Source organism: Macaca fascicularis, chromosome 1 (genome assembly GCF_037993035.2).
Source record: "Macaca fascicularis isolate 582-1 chromosome 1, T2T-MFA8v1.1".
Classification (NCBI taxonomy): domain Eukaryota; kingdom Metazoa; phylum Chordata; class Mammalia; order Primates; family Cercopithecidae; genus Macaca; species Macaca fascicularis.
The window spans coordinates 220,167,918-220,181,554 of NC_088375.1; the positions used below are offsets into that span (position 1 = coordinate 220,167,918).

The window sequence follows — 13,637 nt, forward strand, 5'->3', positions numbered from 1 at the left end:
GGGGCTAAGGGTGGGTTTGGAATAAATCACTAATATTTATATTATTGGATGTCTTACGGTGTACCGGTTCCTTTGCCAATTGCTTTATACATTGTCTTACCTCATCTTGCCATCAACTCTTTGGGAGGCAGATACTGATTACTATACTCATTTTGCAAATGAGGAGAGTACAGTTCAGAGAGGTTAAGTAACTTGCCCAAGGTCACACAGCCAGGATTAGTGCTGCTGGGGTTTGAACTTGGGTTGCCTGGGGCTAGAGTGCCACAAGGCGTTCTGGATGGATTTATGTCTTCACTTAGATGTCTGTGAAACCAGTTTCTTGCCTGGAAGGGAGCCAAAGCCTTTCTTTGATGAGCAGAGACCCTCAGAGATCTATTGAAAAAGGGAAAGAGAGAAAACCTGGAGTGGAAGCAGGCCCTGGGCTGGAACTCCACACCATCCACCTATGAGGTCTTCACCCATCTCTGTAAGCTTTGTGAGAGCAGGACATGGATCACTCAAGTGCCTGCGCACAGCAGGTGTTCAATGACTGTGGAGGGTGGCTTTTATGGCAAGAGGGGCACTATTCCAGCCTAGATCCCAGGGGAGAGAGATCAGCTCCAGAAAGAGCTTCTGACTAGGAGTAGAGACCTGGGTTCCAGTCCTGCTATGGTTCCAGTCCTGCTCCTCTGTGTGTCCTGTCCCTGACTCTTGTTTTAGTGACAGGACACATTGCCTTTAAGGCACATTTGGGGACTGATCATGCATTTTCATCAAAATTTTTGTTTTGACTCCTCCGATCCCCTGGCGGGTGCCTTTGGGAAACCTCTGCTCCTCACTGCATCCTTCCTGCTCACTGGTTTTATTCTCCAGGTCCTTAGTGCACAGTCCTATGACTGGCGCATTGTTGGAGCTGGACCAAGGTTTATCGGGCGATGCAGGAAGTCAGTGTGTGTCAAAGCAGTTATGATGAGACCATGGCAGAGACTTCTCCTTAGCACCTTTGGGTCATGTGCATTGTCAAAGTTGTGGGAGGAGGCTAGAGATGATGTCATATTGGGAGCCATAAGCTCTTGGTGAATGTGGAGCCTGGACAGAGTCATTTCCCTCTTATCTTATCATTGGGAGGTTCATTGCTTTCGTCTCATTCTTGAAGAAGTCCCTGTCCTACCACAACATAAGAACCCACCCTATTTGTCCCCACCAGTTCCTTCTCTGGTGCTCCCTGACTAGTCTTAGACAGTTCTGAACACACCTGTCACCTCGTGGGTGGTCAGGGGTTTAATCAGATACACGAATGCCTGCTAATATTTAGCTAGAGCCATCTCTCCAGGGCTCAGAAAAAAGTTTGTTACAGATCATGTGGCTCCAGAAGGGAGGTCAGGGAAAGGGGATAATTCTGAGGAGAAAAGGCTTTTCCCTGTGTCTTTTGATTCATGGCTCCTGGAAGAGGGTTTTGTTTTGTTTTTCTGTTTTGTAGAGATGGACCCTCGCTCTGTTACACAGGCTGGAGTGCAGTGGCGTAATCATAGCTCACTGCCACCTCACACTCCTGGGCTCAAGTAATCCCCAGCCTCAGCCTCCTGAGTAGCTGGGATTATATGGTGCATTCCACAACCTCCAGGTAATATTTTAAATTTTTAGTAGAGACAAGGTCTCGCTATGTTGCCCAGGCTGATCTTGAACTCCTGGGCTCAAGTCATCCTCCTTCCTCGGCCTTCCAAAGTGCTGAGATTGCAGGCATGAGCCACCATGCCTGGTCTAAAATAGAATTCTTATCAAACATTGTCTCCGTAAGAACCACCCCAAAATGCTAAAAATGTAGATCCCTGTGTTCTGTCAGCAGATACTGGTCCTGCAAGTCTGAGGCAGGACCACGGAATCTGCATTTTACAATAGCTTCAGTGATTCTGCTGCAGGGGTCTGTGGGCCTCACTTTGAGAACAGCTTGGGTGTCAGCCTGCCAGTAGGGAAGAGCAGCCCAGGACACCTGGACCCTGCCATACATGCACAATTTTTCCTTAAGCCTCAGTTTCCCCACCTGCATAACATGGGGAGTGGTCCAGCTGCTCCCTAAGACTCCACGTGGTTTGGGGGTTTAGCACTCAGGCCTGCGTTAGAGAGTCCCATGGTCAAATCTGGGCTCTGTCAACAAAATCAACAAACCTTTAGATAGGCTGATTAAAAAAAAAAAAAAAAAGAACAAAATTCAAACTCAGATCACTAAAACCAGGAGTGAGTGAATGAGAGAATATGACTACCAACTTTACATATAAGAGGCATTATAAGATAAAAAGTATATGATCAATTGCATGCCACCAGATAAGCTAACCTAGATGAAATGGACAAAATCCTAGAAAAATATAAGCTACTGAAACTGCCTCAAGAAGAAATAGAAAATCTGAATAGACCTCTAACAAGTGAAGAGATTGAATTAGAAGTCAAAAAGCTTCCCAGAAAGAAAAGCCTAAGACCAGATGGCCTTCACCGGTGAATTCTACCAAATGTCTAAAGAATAATGAACACCAAACCTTCCAAGCTTTTCCAAAAACCAGAAAAGGGGAGAATACTTCCTAATTCATGCTATGAGGCCTTTATTACCCTAATAACAAAATCAGACAAAAACGTCACACAGAGGGAAAACCATAGACCAATATCCCTTGTAAAGATAGATGCAATTTTTTTCCAACAAAATACTAACAAAGTTAATCCAGCAATATATGAAAAGGATTATACACTGTGACCAAGTGAAATTTATCTGAGGAATGCAAGGTTGGTTTGACATATGAGATTCAATCAATATAATACACCATATTGATAGAATAAAGGTCAAATCTAGGATTTGCCACTTACTAGCTGTGTATCTTGAGCACATAGCTTGGTACCTTTGAAGAAGTTTCTCCATCTGTAAAGGAGGGATAGTGCTACTGATCTCTTGACGTTGCCAGGAGGATGAAATTAGATAGTTCACACAGCAAGTGTTCAATAAATGGTCATCTAACCCTAAGTGCATCATTTTAAGAAGAGAATCCACTGGGATGGGGACCGGTTTAAGCCCAGGTGTTCATTCTCTGGTCACTTTTCAGATGAGGATACTAGGACAGGTGGGCTGATGTGGTCTGCTCACCTGGTCCATAAGCATCATTAATATGCTCATTGCTGACTCCAAACCTTTGTCCCCACAGTTGCCCCACCTGGACCAACCAACTCAACCTATTAGGCCAATGCAAGTCCTCCCAGCTACACTCCACCTGCACGTGGCCTTTCCTTACACGTGCACTGCTTGCTGTCTCTTCTCTAAACACCTGGGTGTGTTTGGATTTAATATACACTTAATTCAACATCTGACTGCTCCTCTACCTCTTTCTAGTCTATGACCTTCGGGCGAAAGCACTTTGCTTCTCTGAGTCTTGGTTTCCTGATCTGTAAAAGGAGACCACCATGGTGCAAAGAACAAATGAGAGGCCGTAAGTGATGGGCCAGGATGGGGAGCTGGACCATCTGCCTCCAAAGCACTGAGCTGTACTGTAGCCAGCAGCCAGAGCCCCACCCGTGCTCACTTGGCTGGGTGGAAGACGGTGCTCATCTCCTCTGCCAGGTGTCTCCGGAGGATGTGTTTCCCACTGGGGATGCCCAGGGCAGTGGCCATGGCCTCAGCATTGAATGTCGGCTCCAGCACCAGCACAGCCCCATGGACGCCGCTGTTGGTCAGGTTGTCTGCATACTCCTGGGGGCAAAGGCAGGGGGCTTGTTAGCCTGCAGTGGCCATGCTGCTGACCTGAGGGGGCCACAATTCCAAGTGGGGCTCTGTCCCCAACAGCAAGGGCTTGACCCCCTGGGGACCAGTTAATTTGCTGGTGAAGATGAACCCCTCCCCAGTTTTTTAGAGCCACAAGGGCAGGGACCTCCTGTTACTGAGATGGCCCCTGACCCTAGCAGGAAGTCATCAATATTTGTTAAATGAATCTCAACCCCACAGTTGCTTAGGAGAGTGGGGCTGGCACAGCCTCCCTACCCCGTGTGAGAAAAACATCATGACACGGGGCTTCTATTTGGGAGGTCAGCAGTTCCCTCCTCCTGAGTGACAGGAGGCAGGTAATTCTTGCTGGGCCTGGGTTAAGATGCTGCAGGCCACACAAAGGGGAAATTAATTTGTGTGGGATTTGCCCATTGATTTGCATGAGATCTGCGTATTGATTTGTGTGCAGATTTGCATATAGATTTGCACATAGATTTGCATGGGATTTGCATGTATTTGAGAGCCATCTTGACCTCCGCCATCACCCTCACCTTCAGGTCGATGTCTCGAACCCACTTGAGCACCCGCTGGTTGGTCCACACCACGGGGTCAATGTTCTGCGTCTCGCAGCGGGCCCGGCGCTCCTGGAGGGCCTTGTGGGGAGACAGTGGATCACTTGGAGGGACAAGGGTTCACGCAGAGGCCATGTGTGGAATGGGGGCTCCCCGCACCTGTTTTCTCCCCCAAGACAGAGTCTTGCTCTGTCACCCAGGCTGAAGTGCAGTGGTGCAATCTCTGCTCACTGCAACCCCCGCCTCCCAGGTTCAAGCAATTCTCCTGCCTTAGCCTCCTGAGTAGCTGGGATTACAGGCACCAACCACCACACCAGGCTACTTTCTTTTTGTATTTTTAGTAGAGATGGGGTTTCACCAAGTTGGCCAGGCTGATCTCGAACTCCTGACCTTGTTTATGATCTACCCACCCTGGCTTCCCAAAGTGCTGGGATCACAGGTGTGAGCCACCAGGCCCGGCCCCTGCACTTCTTTTTACATGTAACTGCTATGATCTCCCATGTATGCCTCCTTGGCAGACTGGGGACTGAGGCCAGGGCCCGTGTCCTTGTCACTCCCTGTCCTCAGTGTGGCATGGGGAAGGCACTGCTGCTGTCTTTGCTCCAAAAACAGGAAACTCTGACTTTGCCCAGAGCCACACAGTGGCACATCTTGGGGTCTGAATGAAAACCCATGTTTGGCTGATTCCAAGTCCTCTCTCACCACCCCGCCGCCATATCACAGGCTTCCCTGGGTCCCACAGGGACTGACCCCAGTGCACACAGTAGGTACACAGCAAATGCTTTTCAGTTGGTGTTTGAGAAGGGGGACAAAGGGCCGGAGGGTCCCCTCTTCTGTCCCTCTTCTGCCCCTGTATTGTTGGGCTCTGACATCACTCTAAGAAAAGTCAGCTGCCTGGACTACCAGCCCCACAGTACCCAGCAGCTCAGGCCCCTGGTGACCTCTGCAGCAACCCGCACCACCTCCCACCTGAAAGCCAGCACCCCACCCAATGGGACTCTCAGCAAGTCTGCTGCCACGGATCAGTCCTCCGGGCCTTCCCCACGCTGTTCCCTCTGCTGAGCTGCTTTTCCCCTCATGTCTTCTACTGATCCCTGGGGTTCCTCCTTCGGGTCTCGATTTAGTCGTTGCTATCTCTGGGGAGCCGTCCCTGAGCCTGCTGGAGGCTGCTTCTCTGGGTTTTCTTTTTTCTTTCCTCTTTTTTTTTTTTTTTAAAAACAGCAAACACTTAAAATTTTTTTATTTTAATTTTTGTGGGTATACATAGTATGTGTATCTTTCCTGGGTATTCATAAAGCCCTGGGCTTCCCTCATGGGGACAATCTCCCACAATATTGGCACCACCAGCTTCCTTGTGGTTCTCTCTGGTAAGCTGTTAGCTCTCCAAGGATGAGGGCTCCCATTTCCCCTGCACTGAGCACAGTGCCTGGCCCATGCCCAATAGGGGGTTGTTGGAAAGAAGGAGGAAGAGAAGATGGCTGGCTGGCTGGCTGGATGATGGATGGATAGGTAGATGGATGGACAGATGATCAATAGACGCTGGATGGCTGGATGATGGATGGATAGGTAGATGGATGGACAGATGATCAATAGACGCTGGATGGCTGGATGATGGATGGATAGGTAGATGGATGGACAGATGATCAATAGACCCTGGATGGCTGGATGATGGGTGGATGGGTGGACAGATGGATAGATGGCTGGTGGGTGGACAGATGAACAGACAGTAGATGCCAAGGGGGGAGGGGCAGGCAGTGGAAGGCACCCCTGCCCCGCGCCCCGGTCCTCACCTCCCTGCTGAAGTTCACTTGGTACAGCAGCTCGATCCCCAGCAGGATGCTGACCTGGTGGAACTTCTTGGACACGTTCAGGTGCTTCTCCAGGTCTCGCTTCATCAGGGAATTCAGCATCCGCCCATCAACCAGGTGGTTCTGGAAGGCCTGGGAGTACTGGGACAGGCCGATGTCATTCAGCCAGGCCTTGGCCACCCAGTGATGGTCCAGCTCGGCAGCTTTGGACAGGCTGAGGAGGAGACACAGCCAGAGAGTGGATGGGTGGGGAAAGGCAGCAGAAACAAAGGGACTGGCAGAGATGGGTGGAGATGCAGAGAGAGGAAAAGCAATGGGGTGGGGGGAGTACCAAGAGATCCACAGAGACAGACATGGACAGGGATGGAGCCGAGAGATCAAGAGGGAAAAAAGATAAAGAGACAGAAAGAGCAGAGATGGGGAGAGAGGTGGATGGAGGAGGGAGACGGAGAGAGAGAAAGAGACACAGAAAGAGAGAACAAAGAGAGAAAGAGACAGAGAAGGAGAGAGAGAGAGATTGAGAGAAAGTAGCAGAGGGAGATAGAGAAGAACCAAGAAGAAGAGGGAGGGAGAGAGACAGAGAGACCGAGACTCAAGAACAGAAAGGGATCAACAGAGAAACAAACGGAAGGGAACAGGAAGAGAGAATCCCACACACAGACGCAGCGAGTGTGAGAAGGCGCAGGGGTGGGGAGCAGAAGGGCCATGTATGGTGGGAGGCAGCACCTCTGGGGACCCCACTCCTCCACCTAAGCCCCCCTCGTTTCCCTGGGGGCCTCCACAGCATCCCCAAGACCCACAAAGCCTGGGCTTGGCCCACCTGATCGGCGCATCCCTCCCCAGTGCTCTGCGGTCTGTTTTCCTGTTTCGGGGATGTTGGGTGTCCACTCAGGTGGGCCAGGCAGGTCCTAATCATGCGTGAAGAAGGCAAAGCTGCCGTCCTCACTCTACAGATGGGATGTTCCAACTTTGCCTAGAGCCACACAGTGGCCCATCTTGGAGTCAGAATTAAAGTCCACATTTGACTGATTACAAACCCTCTGTCTTACCACTGCACTGCCAGGTCTCAGATTTCCTTGTGCCCCACATAGAAATGACCCCTGTACCGGCCAGGCACGGTGGCTCATGCCTGTAATGCCAGCACTTTAGGAGGCCGATGCGGGCGGATCACGAGGTCAGGAGATTGAGACCATCCTGGCTAACACGGTGAAACCCCATCTCTACTAAAAAAACACAAAAAATTAGCCGGGCATGGCAGCGGGCGCCTGTCGTCCCAGCTACTCGGGAGGCTGAGGCAGGAGAATGGCATGAACCTGGGAGGTAGAGGTTGCAGTGAGCTGAGATCGCGCCACTGAACTCCATCCTGGGCCACAGAGCGAGACTCTCTCTCAAAAAGAAAGAAAGAAAGAAAGAAAGAAAGAAAGAAAGAAAGAAAGAAAGAAAGAAAGAAAGAAAGAAAGAAAGAAAGAAAGAAAGAAAGAAAGAAAGAAAGAAAGAAAGAAAGAAAGAAAGAAAGAAAGAAAGGAAGAAAGAAAGGAGAGAGGTAGGGAGGGAGGGAGGGAGAGAAAGAGAGAAAGAAGGAAGGAAGGAAGGAAAGAAAGAAAGAGAAAGAAAGAGAGAAAGAAAGAGAGAAAGAAAGAAAGAAAGAAAGAAAGAAAGAAAGAAAGAAAGAAAGAAAGAAAGAAAGAAAGAAAGAAAGAAAGAAAGAAAGAAAGAAAGAAAGAAAGAAAGAAAGAAAGAAAGAAAAGAAAGAAAGAAAGACCCCTGTACCACGTATGCAGCAGGTGCACAAGTGCTTGAATTTTCAAGCGGGTGAAAGTGTGGCTATACCTGGCTGTCATTCCGCTGCTCGCCACACAGTGGCAGCCTTGCAGAAGGAACGAGGGTCACCACATCCCACCTGCAAGGGACTTTGCAAAATGCCCCAGGTCTGACAGGTGGGAGAGCATTGGTCTAAGTGGGAGGTGCAGGGGGCCACAAAGGGACAGAGGTGTATGTGAAAGGGACAGTGGTGGGCTTGCAAAGCCACTCCATCCTGCTCCTGGGGCAGCAGCCAGAGACAGCTGGTCACACCACCCTCCTGCTGAGGGTCTTGGATGGGTCCTCTCTGTCCTTCCTGCCTTCATGCCTGGATATGCATTGAGCCTGCTGTGATCACCCTGCTGGAGTACATGCTGCCATACAGTGGGCTCCTCTTCCCTCCTAACCCCCTCCCCTCTTTCTCCAGGCACTCCTGTCTCTGTATTACCCATCTCCAAGGCTCTGGAAGGCACCCTTGAGGGAGGACTCCCAAATTCTCCACTCTCTTCTGAGCATCTAAGCTCTGGGCTCTTTTCTGAGCCCTTTCCTCTCTTAGCCTCTAGCTGCCCTCTTAACGCCGCCTGGCTGTCACAGACATGTCATACTTAATGGCTCAGTTGTTCCCCTTCACTGTCAGTGTCACCATCACCCAGAGGCCCTTCTCTGTCACCCAGCTCCCAAGCTGATAGCCCATCCTTGTCTATCGGTCACTCTGGTCAGTGCATCCTCCGTCCCCTTCTCTCCTTTTCCAGCTGTAGGCTGCAGCCATCTCTGGTGTGGGTTTCTGCCACTGTCCCCGGCCGTCCCCCATTTCCCACCTTTGCTTTCCTTCTATTCCACACCCCACCAGGACCGCCAGGGGGTCCTTTAAAAATGTCAGCCTGATCCTGCAGTGCCCTGCTTAACACTCTGTGGCTTCTCTTTGCAGGAATAAAATCGCAAGTCCTTTGAGTGGCCCACAAGGGTCACCCGCGAACGGCCCTGGCTGACTTCCCCTCCCCCAATGCACATGGGGCTTGGGCTCCTGGGGGCCATTTCCTGGAGGCACGAAGCTCTTCACCCCGCATTCCCCTCCCTGGTCCGGCTCCTCCCAGCCCTGCCCAGGGCTCACCCCTCCTCATCCCTTGGGCATCCAATCTCCCTTTTCTCTGAATTTGCTGTCTTAAGTTGCCCCCAAGTCTGCTCACTGTCCCTAGTGCTTTCCTTCAAAGCTCTAATCACACATTGAATCTTAGCAATTAACTGGTTTGGCCACTAGTTTATTTTCTGTCTTTCCCACCTTAGCAGATAAGCTCTGTGAGGACAGAAACTGTGTTCATTGCCCAACAGCACAGTGCTACGCGCACACTAGACACTGATTGAATGCTTGCTGGAAGAATGGCTAAGCGGAGGATGGGCTTGCAGCTTGGTTTCACTCTCCTTCCCTCTGCCCATCAGCCTCCCAGAACCACTTGGGTCTGCCGGACTCCCCTTGTCTCCGGGCCTGTTCTCTACCCCACCCTATTTCTCCGGTGAACTCCTATGGACTCTGCAGACACGTCTGGGCTCCTGGAAGCCTTCCAAGACGTCATGCTGGGTCAGGAGCCCTTCTCTGTGCTGAAAGCCCCTGGGAGTCCCCATCCCTGGACCAGTCACATTGTAGTTCATGGTTACGCATCTGGCCAGCTGTCTCACTGGGTGGTCAGTTCCTGGCGGGCAGGACTCGGGGTTGGCTTATCTGTGAATGTCCAGGGTCCCTTCAGGCTCAGAGTTCACACTCACCAGTGTTTGTCTCATAGTTGAATGTGTGGATGACAGAGCAGGGCTGGGTGAGCAGGTCATCTGCCCCAGTCCACCTGGAGGCTGCCCAGCTGGAGCTCCTGAACTGGAACCTTCTGGTCCAAGACTACCTCCCTTCTAGGATGAAAAGGTCCTGGGGCTGTCCCCCTCCCAGTCCCTCAAGGGCCAGCCTCAGCCTTGTAGAGAAGGACCCTTCTCTTGGGCAGGAGTTGGAGCCCACAGCCCTCTGAGTCAGATGCCACTGGCCCAGGTTTGATGGAGACTAGAATGGCCTCCTCTCCTTTCTGAGGCAAGAGTTTGGTCAGCAAATCAATGGTGCAACAAGAGTTGCGGTGGAGAGCTGGGGAGGGGACACCCCACTTAACCTACTCAAGAGAGGCCCATCCATAATCAGCAATCTCCATCTGCGTGCCCACAATTAATGTGCTCCTGCCCTTCAGAAATGTTCTCTTTTCATTAATGGTGTCCCCATGGGGCCTCAGCTTGGTGATATGTTCCCAGCTGTTGGTTTGAGCTATTTATTGTAAGAGCCCAAGTTGAATAAAACAGCATGATTTTAAAAGGAATTCAGACATTTTATAAAATTTGTCACTGTCCCGTCCCTAGACTGGAGCCAGATTAGACTCTGAAATCTGAAAACAGGCACAAAATTTAGATATTGTCTGGGTCACAGCACAGCACGGAAAACAGGAGGCTGTTCTGGTTCTATTACTTTTTAGCTCTGGGACCTTAAACCTCTGGGTCTCCGTTTTCTCCTCTGTAAAGTGGGGAGAATCGTGCTTGCCTCATGGAGTTGTAGGGACTAAAAGAGAGGAGAATGCGAAGCCCTTAACCCAGGGTCTGGGACACACCTAGAGTTCCATAAACAGTAGTAATAGAAGCTGTCACTGTTCTTGTTTTTAACACAAAGGCCGCACGGGATACTGGAAAGGCAACTGACTTTGAAGTCAGGTTTTTTGTAGTGTGACTTTATGCTCATGATTTCTCTACATCTAATTTTCGCCAACTTTATTTTTGAGACGGAGTTTTGCTCTTGTCACCCAGGCTGGAGTGCAATGATGCAGTCCCGGCTCACTGCAACCTCTGCCTCCTGGGTTCAAGCAACTCTCCGCCTCAACCTCCTGAGTAGCTGGGAATACAGATGCCCACCACCATGCCTGCCAATTTTTGTATTTTTAGTAGAGACGGGGTTTCACCATGTTGGTTAGGCTGGTCTTGAGCTCCTGATGTCAGATGATCCACCTGCCTCAGCCTCCCAAAGTGTTGGGATTACAGGCATGAGCCATCGTATCCGGCCTTCTCCATCTTTAAAATGGGAGTAAGCATGTCTATCCTGCATTGATGTTGTGAGGTAAATAAAATGGTATCCATAAGAGGATGATGGGTTGGCAAGGGGTTGGTGGGTTTTGTCATTGATATTTTGTAGATAAGGTGACCAGTCCCAGAGAGGAAAACATCATGCCCATGGTCACACAAGATGTCATGGCTGAAAATGGTCTCAAAGATGAACTCATTTAGAGTTCTTACCCCCAAGTCCACAGACCCCTGAAAGTGGGTGGGCCAGAGTCCCACCCACCAACCCAATGCAGTGAAAAGTTGTGAAGTTTTGTGTATTTCTTCTAGAGAAAGTGTCAAAAGCACTTATTAGATTCTTAAAGTGGCCATGATCTTCAAAAGTTTAAAAACCACTGTCCTAATTTAATTCTGTTCACTTCTCAGGTGGGAAAACAGTCCCAGAGAGGGCAAGGTCATGTGGTAAACTGGAGACGGGCCAGATTCCCACTGGGAATAGAAAACTTGAAATAAGGCCTCTGCCTCCTCCAGGAAGCCCTATGGGTGTCTAAGGGCTGGGTTCCATGATCCCTGGGACCACAGACTCCTGGTTTCTGGAGGTTAACGGGGTACCACTGTTAGGGATTAAATGTTTCCCTCCGCCCTCCCCCTCCCCAATTCATATGCTGAAATCCTAACCTTCAATGTAATGGTATTTGGGTCTGGGGCCTTTGGGAGGTGATTAGATGAGGTCATAGGGGTGCTCTTCTTGATGGGATTATTGTCCTTACAGGAAGAGATCAGAGACATTACTCTCTCCCCATCCCCCTTCCTTCTTCCCCATGTGAGGACACAGCAAGAAGGTTGCCTTCTGCAAGCCAGGAAGAGAGCCCTCCCCAGGTCCCAACCACGCTGGCATCCCGATCTTGGACTTCCAGCATCCAGAACTGTGAGACATAAGTTGTTGTCTAAGCAACCCAGGTGGTGGCATTTTGTTGTGGCAGCCCAAGCAGACTAAGACAGCCCCATTTAGGGGGAACCCAGGCAGTAGCCCAGACTCCTCAAGTTTTCGAGAGGTGAAGCAGTCATCCCCACCCTGTTCAATGAACACAGGTAGTGTTTATGGACCCTGCTGGTTGTGGGGCAAGGGGGCAGGAGGGATTTCCAACTTGGGTGACCAAAGACGATGAGGGGATTCGGGGATGGCTTTAGGGGATTCTGGCATGGAACTGGTTAGGAGGTGGGCGCTGAGTGTAAGGTGCTTTTGGGACCCTCAGGAGGGACAGCCCAGCAGGGGTTGCCCTCATGGCCCCCTCCTCATCCCTCAGCCCAGCCCTGTCTCAGACGAGCCAGCGTCCTGATGGTGCCAATGAGGCCTGGCGCCGTCTTGCTCTGAGTTGCTCCCTAACTTTCTGATCCCGTCTCACCTCAGTACTTCCTGCCACCCTAGAGTCATGCCAAGGGCCCCTCTCCTGCACACATATGGATTTGGTTTTCCTGCTTTCAAACCAGCCGATTTTCCACTCCAAACCCTGTTTCTAAAAAAAAATCCCCTAAGCTGCTTCTGCAAATTATAGCACACACCACCAGGTTTGATTAATTAACTACACAAAAATGATGGAGAAACCAGTGAAGGACGTAATTATGCAAAACAGAAGTGTCAGATTTACAAAGCAAGTTCCTCCCCTCTCCACATTCTCAGAACGGGGTGGGGCGGCGTGGGGGTGGGGGTTCCTTCCCTTTACCCTGTAGCTGCCCCTGCTCTACAAATTTTGCTCACAGAGTGTCGGGAGAGAGGCAGGCAGGCGGGACGCAGAGCAGGAGTGGTATGAGAGGTGGGGGTAGGTGGCCTGCAGGGGTACACCTTATGGGAAGGCCCTGCGGCCACTCCCAGGTATGCTTGCTAAGAGAAGCCCCCTCCGCCCGGCCCGCTCCTCTATGGGAGAGGTTTCACTAAGCCCGCTCATGTCTGCTTGATCTCTGCCTGCCTCGGCTCTGCCTTGCACCGACTTTCCTCACCCTGGAATGGTAAGAGCCAGGAGCAGACACCATTGCGGCCCGGTGTGCAGAACCGCTTGGGCTGGTCCGGGGAGACAGAGGAGTGCTGAGGGGCTTGTGAGGCTCCCACATTGGTTGCGGGTGTACTAGGACCTTTGGGGCCTCTGGTCTCCCCATGTGTCTGTCTCTGTATGGACGGGGCTGGCCCAGAGCAGGGCTGGGGTGTGCCCAAGTCCCTTCATCTGGGCATCCCCAGACCATCTTAGTCACACCCTGATGTCCCCCACCACCAGCCCAGCCCATAGTGCCCTGCTCACCCAACCTGTGTGACCAAAGGCCTCAGGATGACTTTTCTCTCTCCTCCCTTGGGGCCCCTCGTGGTGGGCTCACCTGCGGCCTGCCTCGGCGTCACGGTAGTCCTCGATGGCCAGGCGCAGCTTGCGCCGGTGCAGAGAGCTGCATACACCCAGGCCCAGCTGCAGATCCTCGTCACTCAGGCTCAGCAGCACCTGCCCCCCAGGGAGGGAGTGTCATATGGGGGCTGGGACAGCTGCCAGCAGGGTTCCTGCCCTAGAGGGGGTCTGTTGGCATGGGGGTCCTTCGCCATCTCCCGCCCACCTTTCATACAGTGGGGCCAGTGCACGTGAAAACCTCTGCAACTCTGACGTGGGGCGGAATCCCTGTTCAGGC

General features: G+C 51.2%; 1 protein-coding gene across 4 annotated transcripts in view; it reads right to left on the reverse strand.

Moving 5' to 3' along the window:
• Positions 1–13,637, reverse strand: part of KAZN (kazrin, periplakin interacting protein) — a 1,227,887-nt gene that overhangs the window by 10,867 nt on the left and 1,203,383 nt on the right. For 3 of the 4 annotated variants that reach the window (XM_005544737.5, XM_065529711.1, XM_015452645.3), the window contains 4 exons: positions 13,338–13,456; positions 6,081–6,312; positions 4,270–4,371; positions 3,540–3,706 (listed from right to left, as the gene is read on the reverse strand). In XM_005544737.5, coding sequence (XP_005544794.2) covers positions 3,540–3,706; positions 4,270–4,371; positions 6,081–6,312; positions 13,338–13,456 — 620 coding nt within the window. Of the gene's footprint in view, positions 1–2,799; positions 2,885–3,539; positions 3,707–4,269; positions 4,372–6,080; positions 6,313–13,337; positions 13,457–13,637 lie in introns of those variants that run through there. The other variant, XM_065529708.2, reaches the window with a different exon arrangement.